This window comes from Callorhinus ursinus, unplaced genomic scaffold, assembly GCF_003265705.2.
Source record: "Callorhinus ursinus isolate GAN/ISIS: 27379988/994484 unplaced genomic scaffold, GSC_fseal_2.0 scaffold68, whole genome shotgun sequence".
NCBI classification, from domain to species: domain Eukaryota; kingdom Metazoa; phylum Chordata; class Mammalia; order Carnivora; family Otariidae; genus Callorhinus; species Callorhinus ursinus.
In genome coordinates, this window is record NW_027397130.1 from 2,541,069 (window position 1) to 2,565,935 (window position 24,867).

At 49.6% G+C, this 24,867-nt stretch overlaps 1 protein-coding gene across 5 annotated transcripts in view; it reads left to right on the forward strand.

Moving 5' to 3' along the window:
• TBC1D16 (TBC1 domain family member 16) overlaps nt 1–24,867 on the forward strand; it is a 71,128-nt gene that overhangs the window by 37,716 nt on the left and 8,545 nt on the right. For 2 of the 5 annotated variants that reach the window (XM_025859729.2, XM_073886156.1), the window contains exons 4-6: nt 22,352–22,513; nt 23,507–23,654; nt 24,603–24,770. In XM_025859729.2, coding sequence (XP_025715514.1) covers nt 22,352–22,513; nt 23,507–23,654; nt 24,603–24,770 — 478 coding nt within the window. Of the gene's footprint in view, nt 1–19,596; nt 19,799–20,250; nt 20,323–22,351; nt 22,514–23,506; nt 23,655–24,602; nt 24,771–24,867 lie in introns of those variants that run through there. The other 3 variants (XM_025859732.2, XM_025859731.2, XM_073886155.1) reach the window with 3 other exon arrangements.

Here is a 24,867-nt window from a genome sequence, read left to right on the forward strand (position 1 = left end):
CCACCCGTTCGGAAATCACTCATTGCTGGTGCCGGCGCTAAAAAACCGTGTTCATTTGCGTTTCTTTATGACTGACACCTTTGAATGTGTTTCTGTGTGCTTACTCACGTTGTTTCTTCTTTTGTGAAGAAAAAGACATTGGCCCAGTTATCTCCTGGGGTCTTTGTGGTTTTTATGGAAGAGCACATCAAAGAGAAAATGCTATTAGCCTCATGGGAAGGTCCCCAAAACCTCCTCGAGGACCGCTTTGGAATTGTTTTCGTGGCGAGCAGGAAGCAGGGGGAGGCGGCCCGGGATCTGCCCCACACATCACCTTCTGGCATCTTACCCCTTCCACTCTGTGAACCGCCGTGGAGGGCTTTGGTGTGGGGCGCTAAGTCAGGCCGACAGGGGATGCCGCCCCACCCGCAGGAGCAGCCTTTCCAAGCTCCCCCGGTCCCTGAATAGACATTTGGCTCTAAGAATACTCTGTCGGCAATGTCCCAATCCTGGTTTGCCTTAAATACCCTGCGCCAAGCCAAGCAGAGCTGTTGGACAACCTGGAACCAGGCCCAGGGGATGAAGAAACAAGAGACGAGTAGGGGGCGTTGTAGGCAGGGAGGGGGGAAGGAATCAACGACAAGTCTGGTGCTGACATCACTCGTGGATGAGGTGCCGTGTGCGAAATTCAGGCTTGCTGCGTCAGCCTTGTGGCTGAGATTTAAATGAATATAAATGAGGAGCGCTATCAAAGAAGGCAGGTGATTTCGTTGTTTGTTATCAGGAGTTGCTGGTTTGGGTGGGGCGCGGTTGAGTCCCCAGGCGCCGCTCCGAGTGTGCTGGACCGCCTGTTTTGGACCCGCAGCCAGGACTGGCTGTCTCTGCTGTAGGGGTTCCTGGAGGTGGTTCACACCAACCCTGGATGTGGGAAGGAGATGCCGGGAGTGGCACCAAGCCCAGAGCTCGGGATCCAGAATGTTCTGGCTTCGAGCTCCACTCTTCTTCCCCCTGGCTGTGTTTCTCAGCAGGTGCCTTCACTCCCTATGCCTCGGTATCCATGTAGGAAAACGAGTTGACTGGCCTCATGATCTTTAAGGCGCTCCTAGGACCACATGCTCCTTTTCTGGACAAACCGGACTCCAGACTCCCCCTGCCCTCCCCCCATAAACCTCGTCCGATGGTCTTGCCGCTCTGGAAGGGGTGTTGCAGCCCGCCAGGTGGAGCTTGCTGATCTGTATGATGGTCAAGGAGTCCTTGCTGTGAAGCCCAGAGAGAAGATGAATTTGGGCTGAAAGCCTGAAAAGGAGTTCATGAAATTTAATCAGATGCCTAAGGGGAACACCTAAATTTAGTCAAATTATTATTAGTATTCATTCCATTTTTAAATTGCCTAGGGGAACGTCACTGAAAACGTCGGGAAACCACCAGCCTGGGTGGTGATGGTTCTGTTTCTGCAGAGCTGTGGGGCACGTCGGGGCACCACAGGGGTCCCTACAAACCACATGCCTGCTGCCCAGCGGCACCCCAGCCGGGAGCCAGAAGGTCCGGGATGGGGAGAGCAGGTGACCACAGGGGGTCAGGCACACCTGAAGGCTTCCTGTGTTTGGTGTAACGGACCCAGAGTGAATCACTTGTTGACCGCGTCAGCCCCAGGCTCTGGTCACCGGAGCCCCCCATGCACGGCAAGGCCCCTGGTCAAGGACGACTCCCACCCAGAGTTTCCTCCTTGTTACTTAGCTACGCGGTCAGTTTGTTACTTTGTCTGCCCTCTACCTCTGCTGGTTCTGGAGCTTGGGGCGGGCTTCCTGGTGTGTGGGAGAAGTTCCTAGAACAGGTGTACAAAGGACAATGGGGCCCCTTCCTTCCTGCTCCTGGTAAGATGTAAGACCTGTGTGATTTGGGGCCCAACAGATTGGAGGGGGACTTTCCAGGGCTGGAATTTTTAAAAAAGATTCCTGGGGCACCTGGGTGGCTCAGTCGTTAAGCGTCTGCCTTCGGCTCGGGTCATGATCCCAGGATCCTGGGATCAAGCCCCGCATCGGGCTCCCTGCTCCATGGGAGGCCTGCTTCTCCCTCTCCCACTCCCCCTGCTTGTGTTCCCTCTCTTGCTGTGTGTCTCTCTGTCAAATAAATAAATATAAAGATTTTATTTATTTATTTGAGAGAGGGAGAGTGAGCAGGACAGAGAGGGACAGAGAATCTGAAGCAGACTCAGCACTGAGCACAGAGTTGGACATGGGGCTCAATCCCATGACTGTGAGATCATGACCTGAGCTGAAATCAAGAGTCGGACACGTAACTGACTGAGCCCCCCAGGCACCCCCCCCCTGCAATTCCAGGCATTTTTGTAGAAAAACCACACAAGGCCAACGTGGTACCTTTTTATTGCCCTAAAAAACCTGTGTGAGGAGCCTGTGCTTCCTCCCGACCCCACACAGGTGGCGGTACTCCTGGCCTCCCCGCCTCCCCAACCTCCTCCAGCATCACATTGTTGGTTTGGGCTTGGGGTCCCAGCTTCTTCTTGAGAAGGTCATGAGGCTGGCAGGCAGGCTGGGCTGGGCCTGCTACTGTGGGTGCCTTCCCTCTCTGTCGAGGCTGGGAGCCGGGACCGCCATGGGCGTGCATCCTCTGCCTTTCTCTGCCAGCCCAGGGGTCTTGGCAGTGTGGCCCCCGGGGCCTCGCCTCTGCCAGGGTCTGGCCCTTGCCGGATCTGTGTCGCTCCTTATTTTTCTCGGGCATACACAACTTCCCAAGTGTGACCATGAGTGGGCTGAGGACATGCAGCTAATGAGTGCACTTTGCTCTAGAACTCTCTCATTTTCTCTCCTATGCTAAATTTCTGTAAAATCTGGAAGGATAAAAAAATGTGTAACTCTGTTTTTCGTTCTTTTGGAGTTCAGAGAGATCTCTTTCCTCTTATTTTCTCAGTCAATTCTATTTCAAAGATGAAGTCAGCCGGGAATAAAACCGAACACTTGGTCCTCAAAAGCCTGGTTCGGGAGCAGCCAGGAGTGGTCTCCAGACTGCTTGGGCTATTAATTATTTTGCTTTATTTATTAGATGTACCCAGCGTCCCTTAGCCTCCAAGCATATTTACAAATGCCTTAAGGGAAAGAGAAAAACAATGATTGCTGCCATCAGAGTCTCCAGCCCTTCATGAATAATACCGTATAATGACGTTAAGTGGAGAGGGCCCCGCACAGCATCCCGCGTACATCCTGTCTACCTGTGTGACAATTGTAATGCATCCGATGCAGGGAAGCTCAGAAACTCGTGAAAGCAACTGGATGGTTTAAATGACATTTTTCTTAATTTTACTTAGAAATCGGATGGCATCATTCTATTTGACTCAGAAAAAAAAAATACAAACACAAACAGCATCCAAAGGACGGGTGCGTTCTCTCCCGCCTGCCATGAGGGTCTGGGCAGCCCAGCGCCGCTCCCCCTGGGCCATCGGAGGAAAAGAAGCAAGGCCTGGCCTGGTTATCTTTTCCTAAATTGTGTTGGTAATAAACCTGAATAATGTGCCTGTTCCCTTCCTCCCCGTGATTTACGCCTTTCATAATTAGCCCTGCACACTCACGTGATGTCAGAGACAGAGAGACAGAGGCTGAGACACGGCCCTCCCGGCTCGGAGCAGCATGCAGAGCTGTGATTTATGCCCCGCTCAGCCCGTCTTCCCTCGGCCTGCGGTGTCCCTCTGGGCGGAAGAGCCAGGTTGGCCTCGGGCGTGGGCTGATGACACCCGAGCTCAGCCACAGCAGGTTCTAGGGACTGAAACAGCAGACTCTGCCCGGCCTCCACTCTGAAAATTTGCAATCGCATCAAAAACGACACTCTAAGCCCGGGAGGACCGGTCCCTGGGGTGCTCCGGGGCACCGAGGTCTCCGGAAAGCTTGTCAAGCTCACATTGGCCACGCAAGGGGCCACAGTCACCCAGGTTTAGTGCCCTGGCCGGCCACCCGGGAAGTGCCATTGACTGTCCCCCCTGTGCCCCGCCTGGCCGGGCTCCGCCAGCAAACCCCAGCGCAGGCCCCACAGCTGCTGTGGTCAGCGGAAACCAGACAGAGTCCAGCGCAGCGACCGGATTGATCCAACGCTGTCTGTGCGCACGCGTGTGTGTTTGTGTGCACGTGTGTGTGGTGTCAATTACGGCAGATGTGCCTTCGGTTTTGCTCGGAATAGTCGGCTTAGTATGCATTTTAGAAACTGCCAGAACTTGAGAGCCTAATGGGGTCTCAGTTCTCAGAGTCCAGCCGCCGTCGGCTCCATCGTTCCGTTTTACAGATGGAAAGAAGGATATGCAGACAGTGAGGCCTCCTTTGTCACCTGCCCGCATCCTCCTCTGTGCTGGGCCCTGCTGGGCGCAGACACCATCCCTGCTGGGGGCCATGACACATCCCAGGGAGGCGCGCGTGCTGGGAAGGGGCTTGGGGCAGGGCCACAGGCTCAGGGAAGGCGGGTCCCTGTCTGTGGAGTCAGAGACTTCAAGGTGGAGGACTGCCCCTCGGCCCCAGCCTCTCCTCCTTTAGACACAGCCCTGGCGAGGCCCCCTCCCTGTCAGGGAACAGGGGACAGAAGGGTTTCTACCTGAAGTCCCCTTTTCTCCCCGATCCCTCATTCACGGAGGGTTGGGCTGGGCTCCAGAGGATTCGAAGAACAGAGAGGTGCGGAGAGGGGCATGCATGCAGAGGCTGAGGGCTGGGGGGCGGCTGGGACCAGGCATGGCAAGCACTTTGGAGCCCAGACTTGGAAGGAGATGATACAGGGTTGCGGGGCCTGTGGAGGGCGGAGGGCATCTTGCCTGGACTGACTGTCCCATAACCACAGACGGTGGGCCGGGCAGCAAGCTGCACCTGATGAGCAGACGGAAGAGCAGCGTCCACCCAGCCCTGTCCCAGGGGTCTCTCCCAACACGCTTTACAGATGAGGAGACTGAGGCCCAGCCAAGTGGGTAACTGGCCCGACACCACATAGGCTGGTTAAGGGGCCAAGCCAGGATTGGTCCCAGGTCCTCCAGGAGCTATACCTGTGAGAGGGAGGATTCCCCTCGGCTTGACTTTGGCTGGAAGAATGTAGGCACAGGGCGCCTGGGTGGCTCAGATGGTTAAGCGTCTGCCTTCGGCTCAGGTCATGATCCCAGGGTCCTGGGATCGAGTCCTGCATCGGGCTCCCTGCTGCTTGGGAGCCTGCTTCTCCCTCTGCCTCTTTCTCTCTCTGTCTCTCATGAATAAATAAATAAAATCTTAAAAAAAAAAAAAAGAATGTAGGCACAGCCCATACATGCCTGGTGCAGTCGTTCATGTTCTGGTAAACACACGTGTGCATGCTGCTGTGTGTGCCATGCTTGTGGTCGGCGACTTGTCGGCTGGCCCCGTCTGAAAGCCCTGTGTGAGAGGAAACGCCTGATGCTTGGCACGTGATGGAGGGTGCGCTCTCCTGCTGCACATTGCAGCAGCCTGGAGCAGTGGCCGGGACTCCCTGGCCTCAGTTTCTGCATCTGAGAAGTGGGCATGGCCATGATGGGGTGGGGTTCCTGCTTAAACCTTTAGAACCGAGACTGCTCAGTTTGTGTTAGTGATCTTACCTCATCCTCTCGGCTTTGTCTGGGCAAGGAACAGCTGGGAGGAGCAAGACCCCTGGTTGTCCCGTGTGTGGACTAGTTAGCTTCTGGGGAACAAGGCAGAACGCGAGAATGCCCAGCAGCATGCGGTGGGCAGTCAGGACCCGCCAGCCAGAGGCTGTGTCACTGCGCGGGGTGCCCGCGCCCCGCCGGGCTGCCTCACCCGTGAGTGGTGGAAGCTGAGAGTGCCGAAACGGCGGTCCTCGTGACTGAGAGGCCTCTGTCACCCTGGAACCCAGTGGCTTTGCCGGGCTCTGCCCAGACCCCATGACAGCCCCGCCCTGCACCGCGGTCCCTTCCCAGGTGACTCTCACGCTCCATCTGAATGGGCAGGTGCAGGCAGCGCCAGAAATCACGCGTGTGCTCATCGTCCCTGGGCCATGCATGGGTGGACCTGCTGGGGTCAGGTGAGCAGCAACCCACGGGAGGCCAGGTTCCCGGCACACCTCCCACCAGCTCGCACGCTGTGCGGGGCGGGCTTGGCGGGCATTGCCATCGGGCAGATGGCAGAACATCAGATCCAGGTGGTTTCGTTCTCCCTCGTACCCTGATGCCAGGCTTTCTTCACATCAACTTTACCAAATCAGAAGAAAGAATAAAACAAAACAAAAGCATGCTTTCCCAAAACCCAAAGCCCTGCGGGGAGGGGGGAGGGGATGCCACGCAGACTGCAGCAGCTTCTGGGTCTTCGTGGGCCCTGCCAGGGACAGGTCACTTCTCTCTCTCAGGGCCACCGCCGGCGCGGAAGTAGTGGTCTTCTTCCACGGCCTTCCCTAAATATAGAGGACGTGGCCTCCCACCCCCACCCCTGCTCAGATGGAGGACCCAGGCCAAGTAAGGGATGGGACGCAGGGAGACAGCCGCAGAGCCCTTGTGAAAGCAGGATGGCCATCCTTCTACCTACTTTCTGAATGTTCCCAAACATATTTCACAAAACTCTTCATTGTCCTCAGGATGAAGCAAAGCAGCTGCGTGGACAGCACAGGTGAGCAGAGCTTCCTACCAGCCCTGCCCGTCAGCTTGCAGGGCTCCGCACGGCTCCCCGGCTGCCCCGCCCCGCAGCTGATCCGCTCGGGTGGGCGTCAGGCCAGAACCAAGCCAGGGAGAGAGAGGAAAGACCAGAAAATTCATGGGAGGGTAGGGGAAATGGAGAGGTTCCAAAGCGGTAACCTGTTTTCCTCTTCCCCTTTTCCTCCCCCTCCCCTTCCCCTTCCCCCTCCCTCCCCCTCCCCCTCCGCCTCTCTCTCTTCCTGTCCCCCTCCCCCACCCTCTCCCCTCCCCCTCCCTCCCCTGTTCTCCCCCCCTGCCCCCCCCCTCCTCTTCTCCCTCCTCCTCCCCCTCCTCCTCACTCTCCTCCCCTACCCCTCTTCCCCTCCCCCCCTTCTCCTCCTCCTCCTTTTCCACCTGCTAAAATACACATAACAGGGGCACCTGGGTGGCTCGGTCGGTTTTGCATCCAACTCTTGGTTTTGGCTCAGGTCATGGTATCGAGCCCCGCATCGGGGTCCGTACTCAGTGCAGAGTCTGCTTGGGATTCTCCCTCTCCCTCTGCCCCTCCCACTCGTGCTCACTCTCTCTTTCTCTTTCTCTTAAATAAATAAATAAATCTTTTTAAAAATACACATAACAGGGCGCCTGGGTGGCTCAGTCGCTTAACCGACTGCCTTCGGCTCGGGTCATGATCCTGGAGTCCCAGGATCGAGTCCCGCGTCGGGCTCCCTGCTCCGCGGGGAGTCTGCTTCTCCCTCTGACCCTCTTCCCTCTCGTGCTCTCTCTCTCTCATTCTCTCTCTCAGGTAAATAAATAAAATCTTTAAAAAAAAATACACATAACAAAACTTTAACCACCTCAACCATGTTTGTGTGTGCAGCTCGGTGGCACTGAGCACATTCGCACGGTCATGCGGCCGCCACCCATCCACCTCCAGAACTTCTTCATCTTCCCAAACCAAAGCTCTGTCCCCATTAAATGCTGACTCCCAATTCCCCCTCCCCAGCCCCCGACATCCACCATTCTTTCTGCTTCTGGGAATTTGACTCCTCTGGGGAACTCATAGGAATGGAATCCTACACTATTTGTCCTTTTGTGATGGGCTGACTCCACTGAGCACCACGTCCTCAAGCGCCATCCACGTGGTAGCAGGTGCCAGAACGTCCTTCCTTTTTAGGAGTGAATAACATTCCACTGTGTAGATGGACCACATTTAGTTTATCCATCCATCCATTTGCTTGCAATCTTGCCTTCAAATCTTTGAGGCAACCTGTTTCTAAAATCAATGCCAGGGCCCTTCTCAGAATGACTCTGACCAGCCCTTCCAGCTTTCTTCTCTTTCTGCACGTGTCCTGCACCTGCTCAGGCTCTTCCCTTCACCCAGAGACCACCCAAGACCAGCCTGCACGCCCCCTCTCTCCTGCCCTGGGGGATGCTCCCAGCACTTTCTGCGTCCGTCTCCCGGAGCCATGCATGGTCTGTGCTATGTCACTGCCCCTGTGCACGGCTTAGCTCTCCTGCAAGCTCCCCATCTCCCAGTGGGCAGGGCACCTTCCTCAAGTCTTCCTGAGTGAAGGTGAGGATTGCAGAGAAGCACCATTGATTCGACTTTAACAAGTCCATTGAATAAAAGATCAAAGGCTGTTCTTTTTTAATTGTGCCTGATCCATTGTCCCAAAATGATGTGAACAGGCGCCCTTCAGCTGTACGTAAGCATTGTACGCAGGGCTTAGGAGAAGGACTGCCAAACCACCGACGAGGACAGCTTCTTGGCGGGGGGTACATGGGGCAGGGTGGGGAGGTGTTGGGAAGGGCATTTCCACTGCGGACTCTGCACGATTTTTAAAATTCTGAACCACAAAAGTGAATTTATTTATTACTTGCACATTTTAAGCAATAAAAGAATTACAGGGAGTGTCTTTTCATGTAAAATTATTTGCAATATGAGATCATTTCCGTGCCCGCACTAGGAGGAAAGTTAAACTCAACAAAGTGAGAGCAAATGAATTTTGGTTTCCAGGGCAGTGTGGTTTTCACAGTAGGACAGATCCAAGGACTGCTGCCTTTTCCAACATCTTTTGCTTATTTCATGTACTCATTCCCCCGGGCTCTCTGCTTTGCTGGCTCTTTCCCTCCCCCCTGTCCGGGGCCTCTCCGAGGCCCCAAGACCACTGCGCTGGAGTGGCTGCCCCCAGCCCCTCTGCCTTCTGCCCCTGGGCTCATGGCCCCCGGAGTGGTCCATGACACAGCCAGCTCCTTGCTGTGTTTGCCAACTTGTTCTCCGCCAGCTCGAAGCTCCACACGGCGGGGCCCGCACCTAGCCGTCCCCAGCACCAGGGCACACACAGAACTTTGTGTTGAATAAACGAATATTTTCTGAGGTCATGCCTGGTGCAAGACCCTTTGCTAGGAGACGTACAAGATGAATCAGGCAGGGGAGAACGGAGACCCAGTGGCTTCTTATCGCGCTACCGTTCCCACGACACAGAAGTCACACTTTAAAGCACACAACCTGGTGGCATTTCATATGTTCACAAAGTTGTACCGCCATCGCCAGTAATTCCAGAATATATTCATCACCCCAACAAAGAAGCCCCATTCCCCACTGCAGTTAAAACCCACCTCTCCCTGCCTCCGCCTCTGGCAGCCACAAATCTGCTTTCTGTCTCGACAGCTTAACGGGTTCTGGGTATTTCGTACAGACGGAATCATGCGATCCGGGGCCTTGTGTGGCTGGCTTCTCTCCGTATGTTTTCAAGGTTCACCTGTGTTGTTGTGGGTATCAGCACCTCGTTATGTTCTGTGGCTGAATAACAGTCCATTGTATGGATAGACCCATTCAGGTGATGGACACCTGTATCATTCCCCCTCCGGGGCTGTTATAAGTGATGCTGCTGTGAACATCTGTCCACGTTGTGGTGTAGACATATGTTTTCAGTTTTCTGGAGTAGGTACCTGGGAGTGGGACCGCTGGGCGGTCACACTGTGTTTAAATTCTGATGAACTTCGAACCGTTTCCCACAGGTGCTCCAGTGTCTCCAGATCCTCACCAATACTTACTGTCATCCATCTTTTTGGTTCTGGCATTCCAAGTGGGTGTGAGGTGGTGGGTGTCTCATGATGGTTTTGATTTGCATTTCTCTGCTGCCTCGTGACGTTGGGCATCTCTTCATGTGCACGTCGGCCATGTGTGTGTCTTCACTGGAGAGAGGTCTGCTCAGACAGACCCATGTTTGAGCCGGGTCACCTATCTCTTCATGGTTGAATTCTAAGTGTTTTTGTATATTCTGGGTTCGAGACCCCTATCAGATATGTGATTTGCACTTGTCTTTTCACTTTCTTGATAGTTTCCTTTGAAACATAAAAGCTTTTAATGTTTAGTAAGTCTGAAGTATCTATTTTTTCTTTGGTTGTTTGTGCTTACGATGTCATTCATATTGAAGAAGTTGTGATCTGATCCAAGGTCATGAGGATCTATGTGCCTGTTTTCTTCTAAGAGTTTTATAGTTGTAGCTCTTACATTTAGGTCTCTGGTCCATTTTGAATTAACTTTTGTAAATGGTGTGAGGTAGGGGTCCAATTTAATTCTTTTGCACATAGATGTCCAGTTGTCCCAACACCATTTGTTCAAAAAAACCAAACAACAAAGTATTCTTTCCTCCACTGAATTGTTTTGACCCTTGTTGAAAACCAACTGATCATAAATGTATAGGTTTCATTTCTGGACTCTCCATTTGATCCATTAATCGATATGTCTGTCCTTACAGCAACACCACACAGTCTTGATTACTATAGCTTTGTGGTAAGTTTTTTTGGTTTTGTTGTTTTTTTTAGAGAGAGAGAGTGTGTGCGAGGTGGGGGAGGGGAGGGGCAGAGATAGAGGGAGAGAGAATCTTAAGCAGGCTCCACACCCAGCGCAGAGCCCGACACGGGGCTCGATCTCACGACCCTGAGATCATGACCTGAGCTGAAATCAAGAGTCTGAACTGAGCCACCCACGCGTCTCTGTAGTAAGTTTTTAAATTGGGAAGCGTGAGCCCCCCCTTCCCAACTTTGTTGTTCTTCCTTTATATTGTTTTGGCTGTTCTGGGTCCCCTGCATTTCCATATGTATGTTAGGATCAGCTTGTCAATATCTGCAAAAGAGCAAGTAGGATTTTGATAGGGATTGTATTGAATCTATGGATCAATCTGGGGAGTATTGCTGGCTTAACAATACGAGGTTTTCCAGTCCATGAATGCAGGATGACTTTCCATTTATTTAGGTCTTCTCTAATTTGTTTCAACAATGTTTTTGTCATTTTTAGGGAAAAGTCTTGTACTTCTTGTGTGTGTGTGTGTGTGTGTGTGTGTTGTAAATGAAATTGTCTTCTTAATTTCACTTTAAGCTGTTTATTGCTGTTGCATAGAAATGCAGTTAATTTGTTTTAATTGATCTTGCATCCTGCAACTTTGCCGAATTCATGTATTGGTTCTAATAGGTTTTGTGTGTGGGTGTTTGAATTCCTAAGAATAGTCTACGTGCAAGATCATGTCATCTGTGAATAGAGATAGTTTTATTTCTTTCCTTCTAATCTGGATGCCTTTTATCTCTTTTCTTGCCTAATTGCCCTGAGTAGAACCTCCACCGCAACAATGAATAGAAGGGGAGAGAAGCGGACATCCTGTCTTATTCCTGATCGTAGGGGAAAGCTTTCAGTCTTTCATCATTGAGTATAATGTTGGCTGTGGGTTTTTCATAGTTGCCCTTTATCAGTTTGAGGAAGTTCCCTTCTATTTTTAGTTTGCTAAGTGTTTTTGTCATGAAAAGGTGTTGGATTTTTGTCAAATGTTTTCTCTGCTGCTATTGAGATCATGTGGTTTTTGTCCTTTATTCTGTTAATCTGGTGTATTACATTGATTGCTCTTCATATGTTGAACCACCTTTGCATTCCTGGCATAAGTCCCACTTAGTCATGGTGTATAATCCTTTTTATATGTTGTTGAATTTGGTTTGCTAGTATCTTGTTGAGAATTTCGTGTCTGTATTCATGAGGAGTGTTCAGAAGGGCCTAGAATGCTATGTTCTTGGGATGTTTTTTGTCTGGTTTGAGCATCAGCAAGTGACTTTATGCAAAGTCAAAGACAAAACACACAAAAAAGAATGATAAACTTCTAAGGATTTCCCAAAAATTAAGGAAAGTCAGCATATACTGCCTACCTGGTGCATGGCAGGCACTCTGCTTAGCGGCTTCTCCAAGGATCCAGAGAGAACAGCATGGATAAAATGGTATCAAAGCTGGGCCTTGGAGAGTGAAAAGAATAGGCAGAGAGGCAGAGCAGGCAGCCCCCAGGGAGGGACCCAGTAAGCAAATGCCCAGAGAGGACCTCACAGGGTGGAAAGGCCGTGAGTTGTCCAGTTTACTCAGGATATACTGGGGTATAGTGGGTTGAATAATGTCCCCCAAATTCACGTCCACCTGGAACCTCAGATGATGATCTTATTTGGAAATCAGGTCTTTGCAGATGTAATTAGTCAAGATGTGGTCGTTCTGGATTAGGGTGGGCCCTAATCCCATGGCTGGTGTCCTTATAAGAAGAGAAAACAGAGACAGACCCCCCACACATGGAGGGGGAAAGGCCACATGATGATGGAGGCAGAGATCGGGGTGATGTAGGTACCAGTCGAGGAAAGGCAAGGATTGCCAGCCGCCACCAGCAGCTGAGTGGCAAGGAAGGGTCCTCCCCTGGATGTTCAGAGGGAGCATGGCTCTGCTGACACCTTGATTTCGGACTTCTGGCCTCCGGAACTGTGAGGGAGACACTTCTATGGTTTTAAGCCTTGCAGTGTGGTGATTTGCTGTAGCAGCCATAGGAAAGCGATGCAATCGGATATGATATTACGTGCCAGGCTAAGGACTGGGGCTTTGCTAGGGGACAGAATGTGAAGGCTGACAGTTTCTGAACCAGGAGCCTGGGACAGAGGGGAGGAGTAGACAGTTTTTAGTGGCATCCTTTAAGGGATGTTTTTAAAAACAGAGTTTTGTTTTCCTTTGTATCTTCCTTTTTGTTTTTTTAAATTGTTCCAACTCATTTTGGAAGTCATATGCCATAAGTGTCAGGAGCTTGAGCTTTGGATCAGCCACACCCGGCCATCCATCCCTGCTCAGCCATTAACCGTCTGTGATATGTCAGGACATCATTCCTGGCCTCGGTCTCCTTAGCTATAAAATGGGGTTAGTAATATCCCCCTTGATCAGCAGAGCTCCTCGCACCTAGGAAGCCACTGTTAAATGATGACCATGATGATGTTCAGTTATTTACACCTGACCTTTTCCTTTCATCTTTTTCTTCATGAAATTATCCTTAATCATTTTTCAGTATAAAAACCATTAATAGGCTTCTTGTTTAAAAAAAAAAAGGTATAAGTATACAGGATTAGCTTATTATTTCCAGTTATCAAAATGATTCATTATTACTTTTAGAAAAGTTATAAAATAAAAAACAAGATGAAAAAACTATAATCATGCCATCTGGACATGATCATTATTATAATTGGGGGACCATTTTCTACTTCAATAATATATTTAGGTAGATATAAAGTATCTATAAATATATCTTATATATAAAACCATATTGCTGTATTTCACGTAGTTTTGCATCCTATGTTCTTCATTTCACATAACAGTGTGAGCATTGTCCTTGTTCTTTAAAAACTTTTATAAAATGTTTTATAATAGCTTAATGGCATTGTATCATATTAATGGACCACAATGTATTAAAATATTCTCCTGTTGGGGCGCCTGGGGGGCTCAGTCGGTTGAGCATCTGACTCTTGGTTTCGGCTCAGGTCATGATCTCAGGGTCCTGGGATGGAGTCAGTCCCACATTGGGCTCCCCACTCAGCGGGAACCTGCTTCTCCCTCTCTCTGCCCCTCCCCCTGCTTGTGCTCTCTTTCTCTCTCTCTCTAAAATAAATAAATAAAATCTTTGCTTTTAAGATTTTATTTATTTATTTGTCAGACAGAGAGACAGCACAAGCAGGGGGAGTGGCAGGCAGAGGGAGAAGGAGAAGCAGGCTCCCCGCCGAGCAAGGAGCCTGATGTAGGACTCGATCCCAGGACCCTGGGATCATGACCTGAGCCCAAGGCAGATACTTAATCAACTGAGCCACTCAGGCGTCCCTAAAATAAGTAAATAAAATCTTTGAAATAGTCTCCTGTTGTTAGAAATTCGGTAATAGGGGTGCCTGGGTGGCTCAGTCGGTTAAGCGGCTGTCTTCGGCTCGGGTCATGATCCCAGGGTCCTGGGATCGAGTCCCACATCGGGCTCCTTGCTCAACAGGGAGCCTGCTTCTCCCTCTGCCCCGCCCCCCGCTTGTGCTCTCGCTCACTCTCTCTCGCCTACACTCTCTCTCTTGAGCAAATAAATAAAGTCTTAAAAAAAAAAAGAAATTCAGTAATAGTCCTGAGTTGAATATTGGTGGTTTGTTTCAACTTTATTGAAGTATAATTTATGTATATTAAATTGTATATATTTGAAATGTATAGTTGTTGAGTTTTCACGCACACGCACACACACACACACACACACACACACAGACACACACCGGTAAAGCCATCGCCACAGTCAAGTTCATAAGCATCTTCATCACCCCCAAATTAGCCTTGGGTCCCTTTGTAATCCATCCCTTCCTCCAGCCCCTGCCCCCAAAATGACTCTTCTGCTTTCTGTCACTATGGATTAGTTTACATTTCCTAGAATTGTATATAAATGGAATCATGCAGTATATACTCTTTTTTCTGTCTGGGTTCTTAAAGGCAGCATGATGATTTAACAATGTATCCACATTGTTGTGTGAATGAATCGAGAGTCCATTCATTTCTACTGCTGAATCCTATTCCATTGTAGGTATAAACCACAATTTGTTTATTCATTCACCTGCTGGGTTGTTCTCAGTTCTTAGCTACTACAAATAAAGCTGCTACGAACACTTACAAGGAAGTCTTGCATGTGAACGTAGGTTTTTTTTAATTTTTTATTGTTATGTTAATCACCATATATTACATCATTTGTTTTGGTGTAGTGTTCCATGATTCATTGTTTGTTCATAACACCCAGTGCTCCATGCAGAATGTGCCCTCCTTAATACCCATCACCAGGCCAACCCATCCCCCCACCCTCCTCCCCTCTAGAAACCTCAGTGTGAACGTAGGTTTTTATATCTCTTGGTAAATACCTGGGAATGGAAGAGCCAGGTCATCTGGTGGGTGGGTGTGTAACTTTTTAAGAAACTGCCAGTTTTCCAAAGTGGTTGTCCCATGTTGCACTACCACCAGACACATGTATGAGAGTTCCAGGGGTTTCAAGTCCTCATCGGCACTTGGTATGGTTGTGGTCAGTCTTTTTCATTCTAACAGGTATGTGAGAGTATCTCACTGTGGTTTTAATTTCCATTTTCCTGATCGCTAATAATGCTGAATATCTTTTCATATAATCTAGCTTTCTTTGAGTCTAGCTTTTTTCCACTCAACACATTTGAGATTCATCCATGTTGTTATGTGTATCATGGTTTGTTTCTTTTCATTGCTGAGTAGTATCCATTGTGGGGATGGACCACTGCTTGTGGATCCATTAACCCATGGAAAGACCTGTCTGCTGATTCTTGGTTTTGCAGTTATGAATAAAACTGCTATAAGCATGCACACACAGACTCTTCTACGAGCATTGTTCATTTCCCTTGGATAAGTACCTAGGAGTGGGATTGCTGAGTCATATGGTAAGTGTATGTTTCCAAGGTGGCTTTTTCATTGGCAATCCCACCAGCCACGTGTGAGTCTGGTTGCTCTGCGTCCCACCGGCAGTCTATACTATCAGTTCTCATTTGTGTTTCAGTCTTTCTCATAGGTGTGTGGTGTGTCACGTTGCTTCTTTGTATGACATTATGGTTCCTATTTACATTTCTCTCATAACCAACCATGTCACGGGGTGCCTGGCTGGCTCAGTTGGGAAATCATGTAACTCTTTGATCTTAAGAGTCATGAGTCTGAGCCCCACATTGGGTATACAGATTACTTAAATAAATAAAACTTTAAAAAAAATGACCAATGATGTCGAGCACCTTTTCATTTGCTAATATTTGCCCCCTTTTTTGGTGAAGTGTCTTTTCAGATCTTCTGCCTATTTTTAAATTGTGTTTTTCTCATTACTAATCCTGAAGTTTCTTTATACATTCTGGATATGGATCCTTACCAGAGATGTGTTTTGCAAGTATCTTTTTTCAGTCTGTGGCATGTCTTTTTATTTCCTTAGCGGTGTCTTTCAAAGAGCAGAAATTTTTCATTTTAATAAACTCTTATTTATTAATTTTTTTTCTTTTATGAATCATGCCTTGGTATCATATCTAAGCAATCTATGACTAACCCTACTATTGAGTTTTAGGGGCTTCTCATACATACTCTGGGTATATCTTTTATTGAGCATATGAGTTGTGAATATTTTCTCCCAGGCTATGGCTTGCATTTCTATTTTTTTAATGGTGAATTTTTGAAGAAAAGAGTTTTTAATTTTCCAGTTTATTAGCATTTCTTTGATGGCTTATGCTTTTTGTGTTCTAACAAACCTTGGCCTAATCTAAGGTGGCTAAGTCCTCTTTCATGGATTCTTCTGGCAGTTTTATAATTTTAGGTATCACATCTGGGTCTGGGACCTGTTTTGAGTTAATTTTTGTATCTGACATGAAGAAAGGGGGAATGGTAATATTTTTTCATACAAATATCCAGTTGATCTAACATCATTTGTGGAAGAGCTATCCTTTCTCCATGGAATTGCATCTTTGTCAATAATCAATTGATCATATTTGTCTATTCTATTCTCTCTCTATTCTGTACCATTGCTCTAAAAGTCTGTGTTTTCAGCAGTTCCAGACTGCCTTGACTACTGTAGAATTATGATCGGTCTCAAAATCAGATAAGTCCTTCAGCTTTCATCTTTTTTTGTTGTGTGATTACTTTGGCTATTCTAAGTCTTTTGAATTTCCATATGAATTTTAGAGTCAGCTTGTCAATTTCTACCCCTCCCCCCATGATCCTATTGGAATATTGATTGGGATTGTGTTGAATTAATAGATTGTTTGGTAAGATTACCATCCTAACAATATTGACTGTCTCAATCCATGGACATGGTATATCTTTCCATTTATTTACATTTCCTTGAATTTTTCTCAGCAAGGTTTGTGTTTTTCAGTATAGAGGTATCAAATGTCATTGGTTAGACTTATTCCTAAGTATTTTACATAGGGGTTTTTTTGGAGGGGGTGCTATAAATAGAATTTTTTATTTATTATATTTGCCAGTTGTCTGTTGCTAGTTTTTAAGAATACAATTAATTTGTCCACATTAACTTTTTATCCTGCAATCTTGCTAAATTCACTTCTTAGTACTATTAGTTGTCTTGTAAATTTCGTGGGATTTTTCACATAAAGAATTGTATCATCTGCACACAGGAACAATTTTACTTCTTCTTTTCCAATCTTTATACATTTAGTTTCTTTCCTTGCCTTATGCAGAGGCTATAGCCTCTGGTGTGATACTGAATAGAAGTGATGAAAACAGGCCTGCTAACCTTATCCTGATCATGGGGGAAACAATTTGGTCTCCAGTCATCAAGTATGATGTTAACTGTAGAATGTTTCTAGGTGACCTTTATCAACTTGAGGAGGTTCCCTTGTATGCCTACATTGGGGATGGTTTTTATCATGAATAAGTGTTGGATTTTTGTCAAATGATTTTTCTGTATTTATTCATATATGTATTTTTTGTGGGCATCTCTGGTTGTTATCTTAGGATCAACATCTACAAATGAAGGTAAAGGGTCAAAATGTATAAACATTTTTAAGCCTTCTAGATCCTATTTCTGAATTTCCAGAAAGAGAAATTTGACCTGTATACAGTGCCTCCCCACCCCTGGCTGTGCAAGAGTGTCCCTTGAGGCCCAGAGAGGTTAAGTAGCTTGCCCAAGGTCACACAGGTAGCAGGTGGTGCAGCTGGGATTTGAACACAAGCTCTGTGGCCCAGGTCCTCACCAGCATATTTTATTGCCTCTAAGTTCTAAGTTCAGCAATACAACCCCACTTACTCTGCTTTACTTATTTTTTTAAGATTTAATTAATTTATTTATTTGAGAGAGATTGAGTGCGAGCACAAGCAGGGGGAGGGACAGAGGGAGAAGCAGTCTCCCCACCAAGCAGGGAGCCCCATGCAGGACTCCATCCCAGGACCCTGGGATCACGACCTGAGCCGAAGGCAGACGCTTAATGACTGAGCCACCCAGGTGCCACTGTTGGACATTCTTTTGTTTTGGTTTGGTTTGGTTTGGTTTACATACATTTTTACCTATTAAAGCTATTATTCCCTGTCTTATGTATATATATGTCCTTCGGCTTCTCGTCTTGTTTGTTTTGTTTTAATAGATGTTATTTTTTAGAGCAGTTTTAGGTTCATACAAGAATTGAGAGGAAGATAGCGGGATCTCCCATATACCTCTTGCTCTGACACATGCATATCTTCCCTCGTTATCAGCATCCCACCCCAGAGGGTACATTTGTTACAACTGATAAACCTACATCAACAAATTATCACCCTGAGTCCATAGTTTACATTAGAGCTCACTCTTGGTGTACATCCAATGGGTTTTAACAAATGTGTAGTGACATATATCTAACATTATAGTATCATACAAATATGTAAACCAAACCAAACCCTTGAATAATGTGGTGGTTAGAGGTGCCAACCCCCCGCACGCTCAAAAATCCACATATAACTTTTGACTCTCCAAAAACTTAACTACTAATAGCCTACTGCTGATCGGAAGCCTTACCAATATCATAAAAGATCAATTAACACATATTATATATATATATTATATATTGTACTGTTACAATAAAATAAGCTAGAGAAAATAAAATGTTATTAAGAAAATCATAAGGAAGAGAAAACATACGTACAGTACTGGACTGAATTTATGAGAAAAAAATCCGCTTGAAGTGGACCCATGCAGTTCAAACCTGTGTTGCTCAAGGGTCAGGGGCAGCTTGCCTCCCGGCAGACTCCTGAGGGGGAAATTATTTGCATTAATTTATTGATTGACCAATTAATTCAAGACACTATGCTCGGGACCTACCACTGGGGTTCCACGGGTTCAAACTAGAGCCAAGTTGATGGAAGCCTTGGGTCTCCTTGGCGTAGTGCCTGTGTAGACATGACTGTATGGCCACCTCGGTCACCTAGCGTGACATCTGTTTCCCCATCAAGACCCGTTGCCATGAGGGAACGACTGTATCTTGGTGGCTTCTGCATCACCAGCTCCAGGCGTGGTCCTGGCAGAGAACACATGGTCATTTAATCCTCGAGCCTGGGATGAACGTGCAAAATGTCTGTGAACTTTGAAGCGGTGGAAAAAGAACAGTAAAGAAATAAGATCTGGGGGAAATTGAAATCAGCACAGTTTTTATTTTTTATCTGTTTACACGTGGAGAACAGTTTGGTTTTAAGAATATTCAAATGTGCCGTGTGTAATTTGGGTTGTTCATAAAATTATTATGTGTGGTGCATTAAAATGAAACGGATGGTTTATTTAGGCAATCTCTCCCGAAATACTACAAGTTAAAAATGTGTCATAGATAGAGCCAGAAAGACGCTAAACTCCAAGGAATGTAGCATCTCTTAGTTTTGGTTGTTTTCTGAGGATATCACCAAAATGCAGAAACAGAAACAAAAAAGAGCAAAACGAGCATGGTCACAGCTGAACACAGGGAGTTCTTCGTCACCTGGTAACCCGGGCCACGTCAGGTGGTTGGAGATTAAACCGGGCCTCGAGTTCTCCGCAGCAGCAGCAGCTCCTACGGAGGAGGGCGGTGTGCGGGTCCCCACTCCCTGAGTCAGGCCCGCCCACCAGTTGCTTTGGCCAATGGGATGTGGCGTGAGTGACGTAGGCGAGTCCAGACCCGGCAGCAGGTGCCTCCTGGCTTGCTCCCATGTAAGGAAGCCCAGGCACAGGAGGCAAGGCACCACGAGGGGAGAGAAACCCGGCCGACGGTGGCAGCACAGCCCCCAGACCTTGTGGACCGAGGCCATTTCAGCACCCCCACCCCCACCCCGCCCCTGCTCCAGCTGCGTGAGCGCCCAGCAGAGCCCCTGACTCAGCCCCGCCCAGCCAGAACTGCGAGCAAGTAAGAGGGCTTGTTTTTAAGTTGCTAAGTTTTGAAATCATTTGTTACTCGGCAACAGATAACTGGTGTATATATAGGAAGGGTCTCTTTTCAGAGAAAGCTTGACCTCCAAAACTGTTGTGGTTCTCAAGGTCAAAGAGGCATCGGGGCCAGATGTTAACATTTTTAAATTTTAAGATATCCAAACTTCTAAATTTGCCCTTGTTTTTCTTCATCCTGAGCCTTTTGAGTCGGCTGAAACAGTAAGTCGATGGAACCCCAGTGGTAGGTCCCGAGCATAGTGTCTTGAATTAATTGGTCAATCAATGAATTAATGCAAATAATTTCCCCCTCAAGAGTCGTGAAAGGGTATAAGCAGCCTCTGCCTGGAGGCAAGCTGTGCCTGGAAGGTGTGTAGTGGACCCTCTCTCTGGGGCCCTTTCCTGGTTTGAAATTGGCTCCTTCCCCTCCAGGGAGGCTGTGCTCCCGGCCGCAGCAGTGGAGAGGGGAGTCTTGGGGAGTCTTCCACCCACGACTGTGCCAGAGTGAGTCTCCGTCCTGGCTCTGTTTTCTGGAAAGCTTGGCCCGCCACATGGGGTGAGCGGGCCGCAGCAGTGTGTTGGCAAGGGCGTGCAGGTTTTGGAGGGTGGTGCTGTGTGCATGTGGTGGTGGGGAGGCTGGAGGAGGGGGCTGGAAATAATGCCATCCTTTGGGGGCTCCCCCTCCAGCCAGGTTTGGAGGCGAGCCCAGGATGGGCCGGCCGGCCTGGGAAGCATGCAGAGCCCATGATCTCCCAGCCGCTGGGGCCTCATTGTTCAATAAGGAGATTATGAGATGCTGCACAAGTGGCCTGGTGGGGGGCTGTCTTCAGGCCTGCCACGGGCCTTGTTTTGCACACAATGACTGTGTAGTGCAGCCCGGTCAGGGTCCACTCTGGAAGGCGGCGACTGCCTCAGCCTTTTTGGGTCCAAGTTTGCTGCATGGCCACAGTGGATCGGCTCATCTACCTCCCTTCCCATCCGCTACCTGTCTGTCCTGTTGGAAGGCCCAGGGGCCCCCACGGAAATGGCAGGACCAGGCTCAGCCCACTTCCTGACACAGGGAGGGAAGAAAAAGCATCCTACACACCAGGACCGTTATTGTTCTAGAAGCAGCAAAGGTTTAAAAAACCAGTCTTTCTCTTTGAGGAAGCTCCAAGTTATGAGGGACTGTGCTCAAACCACCCAGAGTGGCTTTGTGGAGAGACCTGGTGCCTATTGGAGGAAGAGGTGCCTTGGGATTAATCGCCTCCGACACTTTTATGCTCTGGGCTAGAACAGAGAGACATGATAAAGCAATCACTGTGGAATCTCGGTAGGATGCTGGGGTTGGGGCCTGGAACTGATGCATGCTTTACTCTGGTTACGTTTTAGTGGGCATTTGCTAGATATTGCTGGTAAATCTCAAGAGATGGCATTTAACCTATGGTACGGCTGAACCCATGTAAGAAAATATTTTGCAACTAGGGTTTTGAACAAATTTGTAAACTAAAAAAAAAAAACAAAAAAAAAACAGAATAGGGCCCCTGGGTGGCTCAGTCGGTTAAGCGTCTGCTTTTGGCTCAGGTCATGATCCCAGGGTCCTGGGATGGAGTCCTGCGTGGGGCTCCCTACTTGGTGGGGAATCTGCTTCTCTCTCTGCCTCTCCCCCTGCTTGTGCTCGCACACACTCTCTCTCAAATAATTAATTAAATCTTAAAAAAATAAATTAATTTAAAAAAACAGAATAAGTGGGGTTGTGTTGCTGAACTTGGAACTTAGAGGCAATAAAATATGCTGGTGAGGACCTGGGCCACAGAGCTTGTGTTCAAATCCCAGCTGCACCACCTGCTACCTGTGTGACCTTGGGCAAGCCACTTAGCCTCTCTGGGCCTCAGTTCCTCCTCTGTACAGGAGGGGTAATGACACGACTCATTTCAAAGGATTATTGTGAGGATATATGTAATAAATGCACATGAGGAGTGGTTAATACAGGGCCAGGCTCAGACTGTTTAATAAATGTTCATTATGCGTATTATGAGTATCAATAACCCCCATGTTTTCTAACTGAACCATAAACGGAACCAGGGTTTTTTCAGGAAAATAGTGAACTTAACGGGACTTAAATGGAAGCCCCATGCTGTCTAAAGTGGTCACGAAACAGCTTCCCGTAGAGAGCTCTGAGGACCAGGGTGCCCAGCGCCCAGTGCTCTGCCGCTGTTGATCCCGCACAAGACCCCGGCATTATCCTCACTTTGCACCTGGGGACACAAGGCTCAAAGGGGCTGGGTGACCTGTCAGGGTGAGCTCATCTGTCATTAGGGCAGCTTACTGCCTTGGTTGACATGGGATGCACTTTCACCGTAACCATGCGTCCCCTTCCACACGAAAATGGGACTCATTCATTCATTCATTCACGGTGTCTGTGGAGAGCCCGTCACCTGCGTGGCGCCTCCAGTCCTGTCTGTGTGTGTTCGTGCCTGGGCCCATGTTGAAATGTCTCCCCCACACCCTCCCTGCCCCGCCCCCGTGGCCATGACACGACCTCCCCCACCAGCTCCCCGTCCAGTGCCGATGCCCACCTGCGGTTCCCGGACGGCACCGGCCTCCTGCAGACCCCGCGCTGGGACGAGCCGCAGAGGGCCTGTGCCCTGGAGCAGATCTGCGGCGTGTTCCGTGTGGACCTGGGGCAGATGCGCTCCCTCCGCCTCTTCTTCAGGTGAGAGCCTCTCTGGGCAGCTTCCTGGAAGGTGGCTAGTGGTGCAGGGGTCCCGGCGGGCGGGGCTTTGGGTCCAGGGACAATGCTGGCCTTCCCAAATGTTTGCTTCCCGACATCACTAAGCTGGAGAGCAATGGTCCCCCACGATGGCTGCTCCCAGGAACTGGGTCGGGGCAGCTACCAGCCTCCTCCACCTGACCTCAGGGTGACAGTGGCCTGCTGTGGCTTGAAACTCTGGCTTGGAGAACAGCCAGATGGGGGCCGCACAGAAAGCAGCTACAGGCTTCTCCCAGTTACCCACGGAGAGGCTTTGCAGCTCGGCCTGTGTGTGCAGGACGGGGCCCTGGCTTTCCGGAGGGAGGCTCTCCTTTCTCATGGTGGGCGGACTAATAGTGTCCTGTCTCGTGGCCACATCAAATCTCTCCTGAAAAGCACAGCGGCCCAGCCACAGAATAGCCCCAACTGAAGACCTGTGCTCGAAGCAGGTGTGTCCCCAGAGGGTCCCAGACCCGGAGCCACATTCTGGCTGTTTACGGAAGGGCAGGCAAGGTTGGGCTGATGGCCCTGTTGGATGTGCAGTGAGTTTCCCTGGACGATTCTCCCTGAGTGAGAGGAGGAGTCCATCCCAGACCAATGGAGGAGGCTCTCTCAGGGCCCGCCCCACCTGGGTTCAAAATCTGATTCCACCCAACGCCAGCCACCCCTGGATCTCCCGGACAGGAAGGAGCATACGGGGGAGGGTACGCAGGGCCGCAAGGGCAGTCCTCCTTTCCGGAGTCCCCAGGAGAGGGCTCTTTTCCTTCTGCAGCCAAGCGGGTGGTGGGTTCCTTGCAGGTGTAGTGCTGTCCCCCTGCAGCCAGCAGCCGAACTCCAGGGGCCTTCTTGTTTCCTGCCTCTGAGGTCAGTGATAGGGGTCTCTGATTATACTTGGAAATCAAAGCCGGGGTTTCCATCTTCATTGCCCTGTTCCCTTCCCCTGCCGCGGCCGCCCAGTGATGAGGCCTGCACCAGCGGCCAGATGGTCCTCGCCAGCCGCGAGAGCCAGTTCAAGGTTTTCCATTTCCACCACGGCGGCCTGGACAAGCTGTCCGACGTGTTTCAGCGCTGGAAATACTGCGTGGAGACTCACCTCAAGGACCAGGTAGCCCAGGGGGGCGGAAGGGCGGTGCCGCGGGGGGGCGGGTAGGTGTCGTGAGGCCCGCCCCCCGCGGGGGAGTCCAGGGCTCCCCCCCCCCACCCCGCACAAAGGCCTCACAGGGTGTGACCTCGGGGGCCCCTGGCAGTCCGTGGTCGCTGTGGGGCCGGCAGAGTGGCAACTTCGGATCTGAAGCAGGCCCAGGTCTTGTAAAGTCAGTGCTTTGCACTTGAAAAATCATGTTTTGACAAGGCTTCCTGCCATATTTTGCTCAATCTACATACAAATGTAATAAGAGCTCTTTAATTATCTGTTCAAGATACTGTATGTGCTTATTAGAAAGGGGCTGACTTTAAGATCCCCTTCCTTCCCACAGAGCCTCCTGCTGGCTCTCCTTATTACAGTAGTATGGCTTGCTTTTCCCCCTACATCGAGCAACCTTTGATTTTTGAATTAAATGTCAGCTGCAGTTTTGCCCTGGATTCGTGACTGCCCGTGGAGACAACCTGACAGGCGGGCTCCCTGCTCGGGGAACAGCGGTCTCTTTGTTTGTGGCCAATCACATGTAATTTATTGTAGGCCCTCCCGGCAGAGGGAAGTTGGGCCATTCGAGGCATTAATTCCGTTTTTTGCGGCCGGCTGGGGGTCGTGGAGGGAAGGGGGGGGCTGGCGGGGGGGGGCGCCGTGGTCCATCGGTTGGTCGGTCAGTGGGAGTGGGCCGGGGGAGCCCAGCGACCCGGGAAACCGATGTTAAGATGAAGGTATTTTCATTTTAATTGCATCTAATTACACTTGCCATTTAGGGGTCTGTATGCGGGGAGAGCGGGTCCCCCTCCTTTCGGGGTGTGGTGGGGAGAGAGGGGGGCTTTTCTGTCCTGGGGAGAGCGGGCCGGCTTCGGGGGCCCGCCCGCCAGGTGCTTATCTCCTGGAGTTTCCGGACTCCGTCCGGGCCAGCAGGTCACTGACGAAAAGACGTGCATGCAGTTCTCCATCCGACGCCCCAAACTGCCCTCCTCCGAGACGCACCCTGAGGAGAGCATGTACAAGAGGCTGGACGTGGCGGCCTGGCTGCGCCACCTGAACGAGCTGGGCCAGGTAGAGGAGGGGTACAAACTGCGCAAGGTAAGCCGGGGGCACCCAGGGCCGCCTCCTGGGAGGCTGCCCCCTTGTGTGAACACGCCCGCCCGATAAAGCAATCAAAGGCTCGGCGTTGAAAAGG